The sequence below is a fragment of the Oryza sativa genome, chromosome 4 (genome assembly GCF_034140825.1).
Source record: "Oryza sativa Japonica Group chromosome 4, ASM3414082v1".
Classification (NCBI taxonomy): domain Eukaryota; kingdom Viridiplantae; phylum Streptophyta; class Magnoliopsida; order Poales; family Poaceae; genus Oryza; species Oryza sativa.
In genome coordinates, this window is record NC_089038.1 from 20,967,820 (window position 1) to 20,983,700 (window position 15,881).

At 42.3% G+C, this 15,881-nt stretch overlaps 2 protein-coding genes across 5 annotated transcripts; one reads left to right on the plus strand and one right to left on the minus strand.

Annotated features, from left to right (window-relative positions):
* Positions 1-3,344: 3,344 nt before the first annotated feature.
* On the plus strand, positions 3,345-10,299 carry LOC4335812 (digalactosyldiacylglycerol synthase 1, chloroplastic). Of its 4 annotated transcripts, none has more exons than XR_003242028.2 (9): positions 3,345-4,022; positions 4,559-4,591; positions 5,134-5,221; positions 5,306-5,787; positions 5,885-6,151; positions 6,221-6,570; positions 6,670-7,257; positions 9,296-9,717; positions 9,784-10,299. XR_003242028.2 is itself a non-coding variant. In XM_015778075.3 (7 exons), the coding sequence occupies exons 1-7, from the start codon at positions 3,447-3,449 to the stop codon at positions 7,199-7,201; spliced, it is 2,328 nt and encodes a 775-aa protein (XP_015633561.1). In that variant the 5' UTR covers positions 3,345-3,446; the 3' UTR covers positions 7,202-7,491. The 4 variants fall into 4 exon arrangements, 1 of the variants encoding a protein (XP_015633561.1); XR_010741037.1 differs by having other exon boundaries at positions 9,392-9,717; XR_001544915.3 differs by having other exon boundaries at positions 9,392-9,717; positions 9,823-10,299.
* On the minus strand, positions 9,141-12,474 carry LOC4335813 (aluminum-activated malate transporter 1). Its single transcript, XM_015778076.3, has 6 exons — positions 11,978-12,474; positions 11,086-11,226; positions 10,445-10,717; positions 10,063-10,175; positions 9,795-9,944; positions 9,141-9,701 (listed from the first exon to the last, which is right to left on the minus strand). Exons 1-6 carry the CDS (start codon positions 12,312-12,314, stop codon positions 9,348-9,350), a joined length of 1,368 nt encoding a protein of 455 aa, XP_015633562.1. The 5' UTR covers positions 12,315-12,474; the 3' UTR covers positions 9,141-9,347.
* Between the last annotated feature and the right edge of the window lie 3,407 nt (positions 12,475-15,881).

The window sequence follows — 15,881 nt, forward strand, 5'->3', positions numbered from 1 at the left end:
GGAGACACCTATGGGTATAAATACAAGGCCCCCTAGGAGGAGAGGGGACACACTCAACATAGACGGAACAACAGAAGCCACAAGACAACATACGCCAAGAAAAAATGCTGGATATCGACTTCATGGATAAGCACGGCTAGTCCCCTACGGTGTCTCCGGATACTGTCAGGAGAGACGAAAGCGCTATCTCTGATCTCGCCGGGCACGGATTCGAGGAGGAAGACTACCCTGTTGTTGACTACGAGTAGACTTTCATACCGCCAAGTCGACAACAGTTAGATAGACTACCCCAAATATTGTACTGGTGTGATTATGGTGAATAAGAGCAATACCGGCTTCGGCCAACAGGATATAGGGTTATTACCTAACAATTCAGGGGCCCGAACCTGTATAAAAATCCTCGTCTCTATCTCTTTTACCTCAGTCTCGCGCATATACTAGTACCAACGATCCCCATACTATGCAAATACCGGAATCGCGACATCAAACGTCGACAAAAAGTATAAGGTCCATATAGAAACACAATTAAGAAAAATAACTGAAATTCAGAATTAAAAATAAATAATATTAGAAGAAAAGTGTAGAGTCCATATAGAAATATAATTAATAAATAATAGAAATTTAGAATTAAAAAAAGGAATATTATAAGAAGATATAGAGTCCCTATAGGAATTTAGAATTAACTAAAATCAGGAATAAAAATAATAAAAATTAAAAGTAGAGTTTAGATTCCATATAAAAATATAATTTACAAATAACTAAAATTCAAAATTAAAAAAATATGGGAAGAATAGCCTAGAGTCTATATACGAATACAATCTAGAAGGAACTAAAATTCGAAATAAAAAAATAAAAAACATTGAAAGATGAGTTTAGAGTCCACATAGAAATACAATTAGAAATAATAAAAATTCAAAATTAAAAATAAATAATATTAGAAGAAGTGCCTAGAGTCTATATAGAAATAAATTTTACAAATAACGAAGATTTGAAATTAAAAAATAATGAATATTGAAAAACAAGTCTAGAGTCCATATAGGAATACAATTTAGAAATAACTAAAATTTGATATTAAAAATAATTAATGACTATCACATTGGTAGTTTGGTAAATTTAGTACAAAATTTGAAATTATGTTGTCATTTTAATATTTTTAATAATAAATTGGGAATATATATATATATATGTATATATATATATATGTATATATATATGCTATTATATGAGAAAAATATAATGATACTAACTGCGCAATCTGCGCGGATCATTCGATGGAAAAAATAGTAAAAGTGGGGGTCTTTTTTTTTTAGATTTTTAGTGACAGTTATGAATAAAGGGACAGTTTAAGAAAGCCCATGGTTCCTGTACAGGAGTCCTACGCAACTTAATTGGGCCGTAACCTTGGCGTTGAGGTGCTATTGGGCCGTAACTCAGATACCCGAGCGAAGCCCATGTGTTATTGGGCCGACTCACGCTGGACTAGCGGCCGGTTTGGCCGGCCCGCAGCCCGTTCACAGCCGAGCTTCTGGGATTGTAATAAGTTCACTTATGTCCCTTAATTTGTCGCCAAGTTTTAAATTCATTACTGTATAACAATACTAATATGATGTATCCCTCGACTTCCAAAATCAGTGCAAAGAAGGTTCTAAAGTAGTTTGGATGGTGGTTTCGGCTGCGTGGCATCTACGAGTGGTGTTGACGTGACACTTCAAGTTAAAAGAAACCATAGGACTCACATGTCAGTAACTGACCGGTTAAAAATAAAAAATTATAGTTGGACCCACGTCATCACCCATATGTTTCTCATCTTCTCTCCCTTCCTCCTCTATCTCTCTTATGGTTCGAGCACGGCGTCGTCGCTAAGGAGCGTGGGGGATGGGTCCCCTTTCTTCCCCTCGAATCTCCCCGTCGCCTCCTCCTCCACGGCCGCATGGATCCCACCGCCAAGTCACCAAATATGTGAAAAGTCCTTCTCCTCTCTCATCTCCACACCTCTTTTGTTGCCTGTCCACCATATCGCTTGCTGGAGTTACATCGCCGACGCCATGAACTGGTACACTGGCACGACGACGGCTAGGGATGAGGCGCCACCGCCGGTAGAGGAGAGAGACGAGCGAAGCTCACGGAGGTGGGGGAGGTGGCCATTGCCGTCATCAACGAAGACGAGGTCGGATGCATGGTGTGGGAAGAAGGACTCTCCCCAACTTTGGCCGCTCCATTTCATTCCTTCTCAGCCCGACAAGGTCGTTCAAGCCTAGGGCGGCGGTGGCGTGCCACACGCGCTCCATTAGCCTACCACGCTACTCCCACCTGCTCCTCTCCCACCTCCCGAGCCACATTTGCTGCCATTTGCTCCTAAGCCTCCTAGCTTGTCCATGACGCCTTCTCCATCCTCGCCGACCTCCTCCTCCTCCTCGTCCTGCAGGACACGCTCTACCACGCCATCGTCGACGCCTTCCTCCTCCTCATTGTCGCCCACCAGGGCTTCCACGAGGCCCTCCTCGACCTCAACTAGGACATCGACACGTCATCCCTCTTCCACCCCTTCTCCAGTGTCGTCCGCGCCCTCCCACCGCTCTCCGTATTCTTCGCCGAGATGAACATCCTGTCCTAGGACTGGTTGTTGCATGACGTCATGGCATCGTGCGGCTAGGTGACCGCTCAAGCTCGTGATGCCGCCACCACCCAAATCCTCTCCTACTGGCGGCCGACCGCCGCGCAACTCCTCTCCCGCTAGTTACCGACTGGACGAGAATCAGAAGCAATTGAAAGCAAAGAGGGTGAGTACTGAACTGAAGGAAGTGGGGCCCACCGAGATAGATACGTCGTTGGCTTATGTCTCTTTAATCGTGTGTTAGAAGATACAACCATTAGTATGTAAGTTTAGTGTCACGCGTATAGTGGTGTATAAGCGTGCCATTGTATTTTGTAAAAACATTTGTGGATGTGTGAGTATAGTGTTGCATATACGTGTACGCGCGTGTAATGGGAAAAAGAAAAAAAAGGTCACTTCCTGTCAAATGTGTGAAGAAGAAGGGTACTCGTACTCGTTAAATCCAGAACCATCTGCAGACGCAAACTGCAAAAGCACAAGCGGCGAACCGCGAAGCTAGGCCGTACGTCCACTGGGCATCCACGCAAGCATATTCCCACTCGGATACGCGGGCCCCACATCATTTCAAAGTTCAAACCGCCCCGTGCCAAGTCACCACCCCCACCACAGGTCAAGATTGACAGGGACCACATCCCACGTGGCAGCATCCCACTCCTCTGACACCTCGGTCCCACCTGTCAGTATCACACGCTTCCCACCTTCTCTTTCCCCCCAAGCCTCTCACACCGTCGTCGTCGTCGTCGTCCTCGTCTTCCTCTTCCCCACCACCATCTCCCGCCTCCACTCGCCTCCTCTACGCGTCTCTAGAATTCAAACCCTAGCCAACCAGGTCATGGGCGGAGAGAGGCCGCCGCCGATCAGCGGCGGCGGCGCCTTCGCGTTCATCTCCAAGGGGTGGCGCGAGGTGCGGGACTCGGCGAGTGCCGACCTGAGGCAGATGCGGGCGCGCGCCGACCGGGAGCTGGAGCACCTCCTCGCGTCGGCGTCGGCGCTCGCGGGCCCGCCGCTGCCGCCGGTCGCGGCGGGGGCGCCCATCGCGGAGGTGGAGTTCGTGCGGAAGCGGATCCAGCCCAAGATCATGGAGCTGCGGAGGCAGTACTCGTCGACGGTGCGCGACGCGGGGTGGGCCCCCAAGGCCGCCGGGGCCAGCCTCCGCGTCGACCTCTCGGGGATTACGGCGATCCGCAACGCCATTGTGGCCGAGGGGGGCGGCGGCGGCGGCGGCGGCGGGAGGTGGGGGCTCGTGCGGTGGAAGGGCCACGCGGACGACGAGGGGAGGAAGGAGTGGGAGGTGGTGAGGATGATACGCAGCGGGCTGAAGGAGTTCGAGCGCCGGAGCTTGTCGAGTGAGGTGTTTGGTGGATTTCGTGGCCGCGGCGAGTTCGTGGAGAAATTCAAGTTGAGCTTGGTAATTCGAAAGTTCCATCTTAAATCATGATATGCTCCTACTTGGTTAGGACGATAAACCTTTCCACTTGCTTAGGTACATTTTCTGTAAGTTACTGATAAATGAATGGAGCAATTGAGTCTTACACATTAGTAGAACTTTGGCATCCATGAAAAGGAATCTAAGGGAGTTACATATTGATTGATACATGTTCCAATGCTTCATCAAATAGAAGGATTGTGTATTTGCAAAAAATAAGTAACATGGCATTGCTCCATTTTTGTTCATATATTGTTTAATATTTTGTCTAACTCTATATGACTAATCCATCATTTAAAAATATTGAAATGCTTCCCTGAAATAAAGTACTTTTAAGGACTGCCAAAAAGTAGCAATTCCAGTTGCTCATAAAGCCATATCATTTACATCAGGTGACAACTGACGGCCTGATGCATTTTTTGCAGAATTATGCTTTTGAGAACACTAAGTGTATTATATGATCATCAATTTTTGTGTGTTAAGTGGAGCACTGATTCATGTTTCTCATTTTGTTGCAGAAATCTCTGAACAAAGAGTCACAAGAATCCAAGGTAATGTCAGAACAAACTAAGCATAACTGTTGGAAATCTTCTGCTATTTAGGGCAAATAGTTAGTAACTTCAGATGAAGAAATGCTTCTGGATCACTTTCCTAATTAACTTGAATTTGGTTTACTTGATTTTATTTTTTCGCTGCCTAGTTCAGTCCAGCTAGATTCTCAGAACATTTATGCTCTACTATTTTGCAAAATGCAACATATTAGATTAACCTTTAAACTTTCAGTTGTTTCAGAACATTTTTCGTTATAGCCAGTTGTAGGTCAGAATTAGATGCTTATCGCTTTGTAATGGCATAGTGAAATACTGAAATTGTAACAATGACTACTTGAGTTATATGGCGGTTGAATTTCTTTAAGTCCAAGTTTTAAGATTCTTAGACACTGCATTATTGAGTATAACTAAATCATATCTTTTAATAAAGCATTTTTCCGAAAGCAGTTGATTATAATGATAATGCAATCTTCATTGTTATGTCATCTTATTAATTTCACAGAGTGCGTGTTTTCTAAACTGAATATTTGCATACAATCCAGGAGGTTCTCCCACTGGATCTTACTGAAATTCTGGCATATCTTGTGCGGCAATCTGGACCATTTCTGGACCAACTTGGTATTAGAAGAGGTACGGCGTGTTTTATTTGCCTGCACTTTCCCAACTCTTGTCACTTTGGTGCTGACCATCGTTAAATCTTTCTATATTATGCAGATTTATGTGACAAAATTGTGGAGACATTGTACAGTAAACACAATGGCCGGCTCATTTATCATTCTCTTTCAGCTGATAGATCTTTAATTGGAAATGAGAACATGACTGATGAGCTTGATCTGAGAATAGCAAGGGTGCTAGAAAGTACTGGGCATCACACAGAGGAAAGTTTTTGGAAGGATCATGCAAAGTACAAGCTCTCGGACAACCGGCGGCATGTTGCAATTGTCACAACAGCAAGTCTTCCATGGATGACTGGGACAGCAATCAATCCATTATTCCGTGCTGCGTATCTAGCAAGAAGTACAAAACAGAAGGTGACACTGGTGGTTCCTTGGCTCTGTAAGTCAGATCAAGAGCTAGTTTACCCCAATAATATCACCTTCAGTTCACCAGAAGAACAAGAAAATTACATAAGGAACTGGCTACAGGAAAGACTTGGCTTTGAAGCAAATTTTAAGATATCATTTTATCCTGGCAAGGTAAAAATCCAATTATCATCTGATTTTGATGTATTCAACCATACATTATTCTTCCCCAATGATTTAATTTCTTTATTTAAAATTTCATGCTATACAGTTTTCGAAGGAGCGACGTAGTATTATTCCTGCTGGAGATACTTCACAATTCATTTCCTCGAGTGAAGCTGATATAGCAATTTTGGAAGAACCAGAGCATCTCAACTGGTATCATCATGGAAAGCGTTGGACCGACAAGTTTAAACATGTCATTGGTGTAGTTCACACAAATTACCTAGAGTATATCAAGAGAGAGAAGAATGGAGCTCTTCAAGCTTTCCTTGTTAAGCATATCAACAACTGGGTGACTAGAGCATACTGTCATAAGGTATTGTGTTTGCTTGTCTCGTGTAAAAGCCCTGATTGCTAGGGTGAAACTTATAATGGGTGCATGCAGGTTTTACGTCTTTCTGCAGCAACTCAAGATCTACCTAGGTCTGTTGTCTGCAACGTTCATGGTGTAAATCCAAAGTTCCTCAAGGTTGGTGAAAAAATAGCAGCTGATAAGGAGCATGGGCAGCAGAGCTTTACAAAGGGAGCATATTTCCTTGGGAAGATGGTTTGGGCTAAAGGATATAGAGAACTTATAGATTTGTTATCCAAACACAAAAGTGACTTGGAGGGCTTTAATGTAGATGTATATGGGAATGGTGAGGACTCACAAGCAGTGCAGATGGCTGCTAGGAAATTGAATTTGAGCCTCAATTTTTTCAAAGGAAGGGACCATGCAGATTCTTCGCTTCATGGGTGAGTATCATTTTAGCAAGCTGCTAAAATGAACCCTCATTCTCTGGCTTATCATTTACTATTTATTGACAATGGCCTTTTTTCTTTTCTTAATTTTAGGTATAAGGTTTTCATTAATCCAAGTGTCAGTGATGTTCTATGCACAGCGACAGCTGAGGCTCTTGCAATGGGGAAATTTGTTATCTGTGCAGATCATCCATCAAACGAATTTTTCAAGTCATTCCCCAACTGCTTAACATACAAAACTTCCGAAGAATTTGTTGCCCGAGTGAAAGAGGCCATGGCTAGTGAACCTTCACCTTTGACCCCTGAGCAAAGGTACAGTTTGTCATGGGAGGCAGCAACTGAAAGATTCATGGAGTACTCAGAGCTTGACAAAGTTCTGAATAACAAAATTGGTTATTCTGGACAAGATGGGAAGAGAAGTAAAGTGAGAAAGATACCTTTACTTCCTAGACTTTCAGAAGTTGTGGATGGGGGACTGGCCTTTGCTCATCACTGCTTAACTGGCAATGAGATCCTCAGATTGGCGACAGGAGCAATTCCCGGTACACGTGACTATGATAAACAGCAATGCATGGATTTGAATTTATTGCCTCCCCAAGTTCAACACCCTGTATATGGCTGGTGATGTCAAGACGCTTTTATTAAACTAATATATATATAGTTGAAGGATGTTCTCATTAGGTATGTGCCTATTAAGTGTTATGCAGTTCACACACTGACTAGATCCTGTACTTCTGCAGTGTCCTTTTAGGGTCTGTATGGAATTAATTTTGTTTAGACTCTTTGCTTGTAAATACTACATCCATTTTTGTTACCCAAATAGGTTAGGTGTATTAATGGCAGTATGCGTGTATGATGTTTCCTTTTTTCTGACATAAACGAATTTAATGAAAGTTAAGTCCTGGAGTTTAAATTCTTTTTGTGTGCCTTTTGTTTTTGCCTATCCTATCTGTGATAAAAAAAATTGAACAGGCAATTTCATTTTGTGCTAGGAAGTCGCACCCAGCTTACAAATTGTCTTAATATGGTTTCTAATCCTTAAATGTCTCAGATTATAGATAACAAAAATGTCATTAGTTTCTCAAAGACATGTAGACTTGGTTCCTTTTAATAGTTTTAATGTCAATGGTTTCTCATATTTATATACTTCATACTGGATGAGCACCAAGGACATAAAAGAAAAGCTTAATTATGACACTACGAAAAAGAATAATAGATGGCAACATCTAAAAGTAGAACTAACATGGGATTAAGAATAAGCCACCAACTCCGGCACCATTAAAATAAGTGCTTGGTCTCCAATTGGCAATGTTTTGTTTTTGTTTTTTTGTAATCCATTAATCCTTCACTGTTCATAAGGAGGTTTATTATAGTAATTTACTTTGCATAAGGGGCTGGGATGCTTTGCTTCACTGCAGTCGGTTTGGTGATGATTGTTGATTAGTAGGTATTATTCCAATTATGTGTAGTTCAAATTGTTGTATTTCTGCTATATTCATGGTAACAAAATGGTAACATGGGAAGGATAAAGAACCTTGCTTGTTATATTACCTCTTCTTGATCCCTAAAGTAGCACACAGTTGGAACATATTAGTTATGACTTGTTATCTCCATTTCAAAATTCTGTCCTCAAAGGTAAGTCCGTACCTTTTCCCATGCAACTTGGTTCCCAGTAGTGGTTGACAGTGCAAAAGATCAACTAACTAATCGCTCCATCTATCACCAATCACTGTTATCCAATAACTTGTGGTTGATGATGATTTGCATCTATGGAGTCGGGTCAACTTTATCACCTATAAGCGGATCATCTTCCAATTCAGCTGTTTATCTTACTTCTACAAGAATATCTTTACTATATTAAAAGGAGTTGGAGGTGAGAATGTGCTCTACCCCATTCCACACTCCACAAGGCTTTTGTGGCCACATATATGAGTTTATTGATGTACTTGCATATATATAGGCTGTTTATTGATCTCATGTAGTATTGTATATACAATTTTGTAATTTAAAGATAATTATTTTTTACATGCCATGTAAATCTATGTTACATTTATTTGCATTTGTCACAATGCGTGGACACTATGCAATTTGTCCTACTTAAAAACAGGTGTTGGTGGTGATTATAGCAGGCTTTATGCTCATCTTCTGTGTTCATCTATGTATAGAGGTGTATGCCATCTGTAGGATGTTTTAAAATAACTGCACCGTATACGTATACATACGTAGATAGCTGGTTGGTATGGTTTTATTTAGTTTTGGATTTGAATATGTGACGTGTATGAATCTGAAAACTGTATGAGCTCACGGGCCTGTGCTGTAATATTTGGCAAAAATGATTAAAGAAAGGACAGTCTTATTTTACTAGATAAATATCACCATTAAAATATGTTTGTTATATCAATATCACATTTTTTCTGCTTCAATAGTTTCTGAAAAAAAATCTGTTACTTTACCATCACAAATTTTGAAATGATCTGAATGGATATTGTGAAACCATAATTGTCGTCCAGTTATTTTCTTTGGCGCAGCAACACATAGGGAGCGGTTCACTCATTCCCCAAAAATAAGAAGAAAACTGTTCATTTATATTTAGCTGCTTATAAGTAGTCTTTGTTGTACGGAAGGCTGCAACGTTTTATTTTTACAGTTCAGCATCATAATTACTTCTAGCATCGAAGAATTAGTCACTTGCTAATACTCCTACACAATAAAATTGCAGGCCGTACTAGTTTGTCCCATTTGGTGTTGATGCTCTCGACGTAGTCAGTTTGTCAACTCATGATGTTGATAGCCACTTCTTTCTGAGATTTTTCAGGGACTTTGAAGCAGGCAAGTCGTGCCAGGTTATCGACAGATTCTGCAATTTTCTTTACTTGTGTAACCAAGTCTGAAAGAAGTGATGCAGTAACTGCCACATGCATCACTTGCAGCAGAGCTTTATCCTCTGATAGCTCGCTCCTGAGTGTTTTGGCAGCTTTGATGGCTGCAGACATGGAGGTTGTAGATGGTACGGTCATTGTTCGAAGTGCTGCCGAGAGCTCTCTGAGTGCCTGAGCAGAGTGTGAGCTCATCTCACTGCATGCTGTTCGTACTTTGAAGGACAGCTCAGGATTGGCTTCAGGATACTGTCATCAGGGAAAGGTACGAGCTATTGGTCAATAAACTGGGTTCCAGTGTCTAGATCATGAAAATTATTATGATTTGTAGGTTGTAAGTACCTGAGATTTTGTGAGTGTGATGACATAGGAAGCCATAGCCTCCATGGAAGAAGCGCACTGGCGAGAAAGAGCTCCAATCTTCTGGTATTGGCTCCATGGGTGTTTGAAACTGAATTTTCCATGACCAGGCTCCCATCTGGCAAAGTTGCACTGCAGTTTTGGGAATAATGTCACATTGCATCATTTTCACCACCTTGCTTGAAGATGTCTGTAGGACTTCGCCTCTCGGCACGGGGTATGTATATATATAACTGCATAGTATGCTTACCAGAGAGTCTTCAGTGGCCTTCGAATTAAGTATGCTCTTGTACGCTTGGAGAAAGGCTTTGCCCTCCAAACTCTCACTCGTAGCGCTTTCTCCAAAGCATTCGGTTTCCATTCCTGCATTCATGTATAAAAGTTTAGGCCCCACTCTGGAATTAATCTGCCTGTAGCATATTACTTCTATAGCTCTATGTGAGTAACAAGTTTACTATTAGTAATTTAATACATGATATAGTTGTAATTCTGCCTTCAGTTGTATTGTGCACAAGCAGGGCATAGTTAATTAGAAACATAAGTGAAACCAGAATAACATGAAAGGGCACACTATTCTTCTGTGACATATCGGCCACAAGCTGCCATTTCAGCTTGCAGCAGTGCGTACGCACCTTCAAGGAAGTCGGCCAGCTTGTCGAGGTTGCCGGCGGCGAGCTTGTGGAGGTCCTCGCCGGCCCAGACGGGCATGACGAAGATGGTGGTGCAGAGGCAGGTGGCGACGCCGACGACGATGGTGGAGAAGCGCTGGTGCGCGAGCTGGATGAGCTCCTCTACCCGGTAGCTCGACACGGCCACCAGGCTGAAGGTCAGGATGAAGATGGTCACCCCGTAGTCGTACCTCGCCTTTATCTCCGGTATGAACCGCGAGAACGTCGCCGCCGACGCTGCCATCAACAAATTAACATGAATGCCACTGGTAAGTACATGCTACTAGCTACCTACTGCTTCTCTCCTCGTCTAAAAAAGTTAGTGCATGACAACATATGAACTATTATAGCCATCGTTTCGCCGGTATATTTATAAAAGAAAAGTAATTTATGAATAAAACTTTTATATAAGTATTTTTGGTGATCTAAGAGCAAATGCTGAAAAATAAACTACAATGAAAAAACTTTAAAATCAGTACAAATTTAATGTTGAAAATTTAAATTTTAGCTGATAAGTATAAACATAAACGAAAAGATAAGACCCTAAACATTGAATAGTCAATGAAGAACAACAAACACACATGCATGCATGCATACACACATACCTAGTAGGAAGACGAAGACGGCGAGGAGTATGGGCTCTCCCTGTGCGCCGCACCGGTTAGCCACCTGATGCGCCCCGACGGCGATGAACCCAGCCACCAGCGTCGCGAAGGCCCTGTTCAACCCTTTGCTCAGCGTGCCACCTGTCGCGTACGTACGTACGTACGTCCAAAACACAAACACGTCACTGAGATATGTACTAATAGCGTACTGCGTACGTAGTTACGTACGTAGAGCGTGGTAGGTACCAAGGATATATAGCTAGCGTATATATATCGTCGCCTAGCTACGACGATACGTACGCCCGCGTGTATACATATACGTATCGTCATCTGCGGCAACGACGACTTTCTGGGGATGGAATTTTGTCCCTCAACCTCATTTATCCAAAGCTACTATTTTTTTTTATTTTGACAAATAGATTGATATAGTATATATTACTTCACAAACATATAAGATTAAATTCGATTTCTACAAATTATAAAAGTAAATTAAACTCTAATCAGTATACATACATTTGTAATTCTTTTTTTACAATTTGTATAAATCAAATTTAAGCGTGTTTATAACTTATGTATCATATACTAAGGATCAACTTATCACATTTTCTCAAGAATGTTTTGTAACTATTCAAGTGATGATGATCAGTAAGAAACTCAATGAGTAAGAAACTCAATAAGGCCTTGCTCGGTTTAGAGAGGATTGAAGGGAATTAGAGAGGATTGAGGGGAATAATTCCACACCATCATAGGTGTAGAATAAATCTCCTTCAACTCCTCCCTCAAAGGGATTAACCGAATAAGGCCTCAACGAGAATACTTTCCCCCGTGAGACCCCGACGTACTTGGCATGCATTAGCGCTAGCTAGCTTGGTACACAGAGAAAATTACATACCGACGGTGTACTCCATGACGACGACGACGGTGAGCACGGCCCAGAGCGTGGAGACCCCGAACCCCTTGAAAAGCGGCGTCACGTAGTAGAGCACGGACACCAGCGTCAGCGCCAGCCCGACCTTGAGCGAGTGCGCCACCCTCCTCGGGTCGTCCGCCGCGATCCCGCCCACCTTCCTCGCCAGCCCGCCCACCCACCTCCCGGCCACCTCCACCGCCGCTCGCACCCGCGCCCAGCATCCATCCACCCACCCCCCGCCGACGACGACGACCACTTGGCCGCCGTTCTCCGCCGCCGCCGCCGCCGCCGGCGTCGTCTCCACGGCAGCAGATTGCATGATCGCCTTGAAGTACGATGATAAGTTATCGATCGAGCTAGCTATAGCTAGTGATCGATGTAGCTAATTAGTATATATAGCTAGCGCCGCGTACGTACGTCTTTGAGCTGGGGGCTTGATAGATGGAGTAGATAGCTACAAGTGAAGCACGGGAGACGATGGCTGGGTGCAGGGGAGAGGGGACGCTTATATAGACGTGCTCGCGCGCTCCGGTGCAGAGAACGCGCGGGCCAGCTGCATACATGCATGAGCGCGCGCGGCGCCTTTTTGCAGACAGGATCAACAACTTTTTCGGAGAATGACTTGGGATATTGTTGTTGTTGCTGCTGTTTCATTTTATTTTACTCCATCCGTTTCAGTTTACATGACGTTTTGACTTTGGTCAAAGTCAATCTATTTTAAGTTTGACGAACTTTATAGAAAAAAGTAGTAATATCTACAACATCACCATAGTTTTATTAAATCTATAATTGAATAAATTTTCATAATATATTTGTCTTGGTTAAAAATATTACTACTTTTCTCTACAAAATTATTTAAATTTAGAGTAGTTTAATTTTAACCAAAGTTAAAACGTCTTATAACCTAAAACGGAGGGAGTATTTATTATCGAGAACTGAGATATATATTGTGCTACGTTTGTTGTTTCTCGTTTCGACTCGTCTTCGTTTAGTTGCTCTCGTTGTCGTTGATATGCCATCGGTATTGCCAGCTCATGATCATGTCACTGGTCCGAGGAAATGTGAAGTACTCCTACTAGACTATTTTGGCCGGGTTAAGTTTAATTAGCCTTGTATCACTGGGTACAAATCAACAATTGTTGGTTTGTTTTATTTGTGGTATATATAATCTCATAATTAACATTTGCTATAGTACAGTAGCTCTCAACACATCAGTTGTAATTGTGCACCTTTATGACTTGTACATTCACTTGGAAACATTGTTGTTGGTTGAGGTAGAATGCAACTTGTCCTTTGCCTTACAAATATATGGGTGCGGCTTTATACTTAGCTGACTCATGGCCTGTAAATAAATTAAGCAAGCTACATCTTTCCACTCTCTGACTTTTTTTTAATGAACCGACCAAGTCGAGCCGTACTGAAGCATTTTTCACAAAAAGAAGCACTTTTTTTGGCATTTGTGATAAGTAAAGCAACTCTTATGCATCATTTGAAAACAGAAAAAAAAAGGGGGATCGATGACCTTTTTGTATGTGCTCCATTTCATGTCCGTAGTCTCTCTACTACGTACCATCACTAGTGGCTATCAAGATGTGGCCTGACTTATCAATAAAAATTTCTGAAATTTAGGTGGATCTCAACCCATAGCTTATCACATTGAATTCCATAAAAGCTTCGATCTAGTCCAAGCACGCACTTCTATTTCCTGACAGCACGAAATTTATGAGCTTTTTGTTCAATGCATGTGGACAAATTGTTAATCGTTGTCATCCTTTAGTCAAAACTCTTTTTCTCCACCGTTCAGAGCTGACCACCACTAACTACAAAACCCACTATTACTGTTTACTTGCTTCTGTACCACGTAATTTCCGTAGCATTCAGAGCTCTCATGAATTCTGTGAGCAGACACAGTGGCAGTCGTACTCCCAGGTGATCCACAGTATTTGCAGACGTTGATCAGTGGTTCAGAGTTCAGACTTTACTGTCTGTCTGCCTGTCGCTAGCTACGTATGTACAGGCACAGCTCATACAGCAATACATATACTTGACTACTGCAAATATGCAATTGAGTGGTTCTTCATTTTCCTGCAATATTCTTGGTATATATACGTTAACGTTACGTACTCAGCTAGCAGCTAGAATCAAATTCATTCCAAGTGAAGTAGTGAACCCAAAGTACAATCCATCTATCCATCCATCGCCCAAAAGGCTCAGCTTTATTTCTTTTTTTTTTTTGAAAAGAAGGCTCAGCTTTATTTCATCAAGAACACGATATGATACGCATATATACATGAAATGGCTGAGTACACACATGCACAAAGCTAGCTAGCTAGCACAGAGTGATCTGAATCTTGGTGCCGATCGATTCACAGGCAGGAGAGCAACGCTACGCCGCTTATTTCGCCTTTAAATTCTTCTCTCCCTGTCCAATCCTCTCTCTGTAAATATTCGCGCCTTATCCTGCTGCATAATGCAATCGCCAACCTCAATATGTACAGTATCAAAGCCACGAAATCTAGCTCTCGCGTTGTACTAGAAATGAGTCGGATAACAACAGCATCGATATGATTCAGAGAACAAAGAAGGGAACATGTGAATAACTGTTTCGTCAGTAAAACCGGAACGGCACAGCATAGCATAATCCAGAGAATATGTGCTCATATGCTGCTTCCAGAGGTTCTCCCTCTAGTGCTAGCTCTTGCATTGCTAGCCTGTGGCCTCTGTGGATCCCTGAAATCCCACTAGTAGCCTACATGTCTAAAGGAAAATCATTACCACATTATCTCTCGACCATTCAGTCGTAAAATTTCCGCTAAAGCGAAGGACAGATAACTCTGAATTAATGTAAAGCATCGTTTCTGCCTTGCATGTGCCGTTGCCAAAATGCATGGAGCTAGCTAGGGTAGTGACCCTAGATCATAGTCATATAGATGCAATATATATGTGGTGACAATTTGTAATGGGATTACCAGTCAAAAAAAAATTGTAATGGGATTATGGAAGGTGCTGCGAAGCTGAAGAAAAATGGGTTTAGTGGGATTGCCTTTGTCGTCAGGAAAAAAAGGAACCTTTTGGACACTGGTAGATCGATAGTGGTGTTCTCAGACTTAATTAAGCTTTAGCATCATTTGATCACGCCGTCATGGTATGTATGACTTCTCTTTGCACTTTATTTTGCACTTTAATTTCGCACTCGTCCTGTCGACCACCGTACATCTCTGTCCTGTGAAGTTGGTCGTACTACGTACTTCTAGGACCATTTTTCTTTGTGGCAGAATTAATTGAGAATTCTGCACTATCAAGTATCAACTAGCTGACCTTCTTGCTCATGCTTGTCTCTTTCTACCTGTTGCTTCATTGATCTTCTAGTTGGGAGCGTCTCTGCTTTCTTCAGGGAGAAGAGCGTTAATTGTATCAATTAAGGATTTGAGCTGAAAAAAGAAGGGTTTTTTCTCGAGTCTGACGGCTGCATTTGGCGTTTGTTAGGTCAGGATGAGGTTAGTACAAATATACCATGGCATCATGAAGTGTACTTTGGAAAAAGAAAATGACGATCTAGGGGGATCAAAGGACGAACTAGATGCCATGATCATTCTCCTCCCCTGATTTTTCTTATCCGGGCGAAAAAAATTAAAGCCGAAATCGCCGTCGAATTTTGTGTCTGTGTTTCATACCAAGAATCGCGCAGCTTTAATTAATTTGCCTGTTCTTGCAACCGCACTAGCTAGCGTGTAGCGATCGACGAGAACCGTGAGTGGTACGGAAAACACACAACTTGACCGGAAAAAAAGAAGAACTCAAATTAAAGGTGTCCGACAAGAACACGTCGCAATTGGACTCCACTTATAATTTTCTCATCGATCGCCACCAGACAGACGCCACAGGC

Bases quoted from the DNA above. Each gene is read 5' to 3' on its own strand.
- LOC4335813 (XM_015778076.3), bottom strand. From the start codon at position 12,314: ATGCAATCTGCTGCCGTGGAGACGACGCCGGCGGCGGCGGCGGCGGCG. The intron at 11,227-11,977 runs GTATGTAATTTT...CGTACGCGACAG, and splicing joins CGTCATGGAGTACACCGTCG to GTGGCACGCTGAGCAAAGGG. The intron at 10,718-11,085 runs GTATGTGTGTAT...TGTTGATGGCAG, and splicing joins CGTCTTCGTCTTCCTACTAG to CGTCGGCGGCGACGTTCTCG.
- LOC4335812 (XM_015778075.3), top strand. From the start codon at position 3,447: ATGGGCGGAGAGAGGCCGCCGCCGATCAGCGGCGGCGGCGCCTTCGCG. The intron at 4,592-5,133 runs GTAATGTCAGAA...CATACAATCCAG, and splicing joins AAGAGTCACAAGAATCCAAG to GAGGTTCTCCCACTGGATCT. The intron at 5,222-5,305 runs GTACGGCGTGTT...TATATTATGCAG, and splicing joins CCAACTTGGTATTAGAAGAG to ATTTATGTGACAAAATTGTG.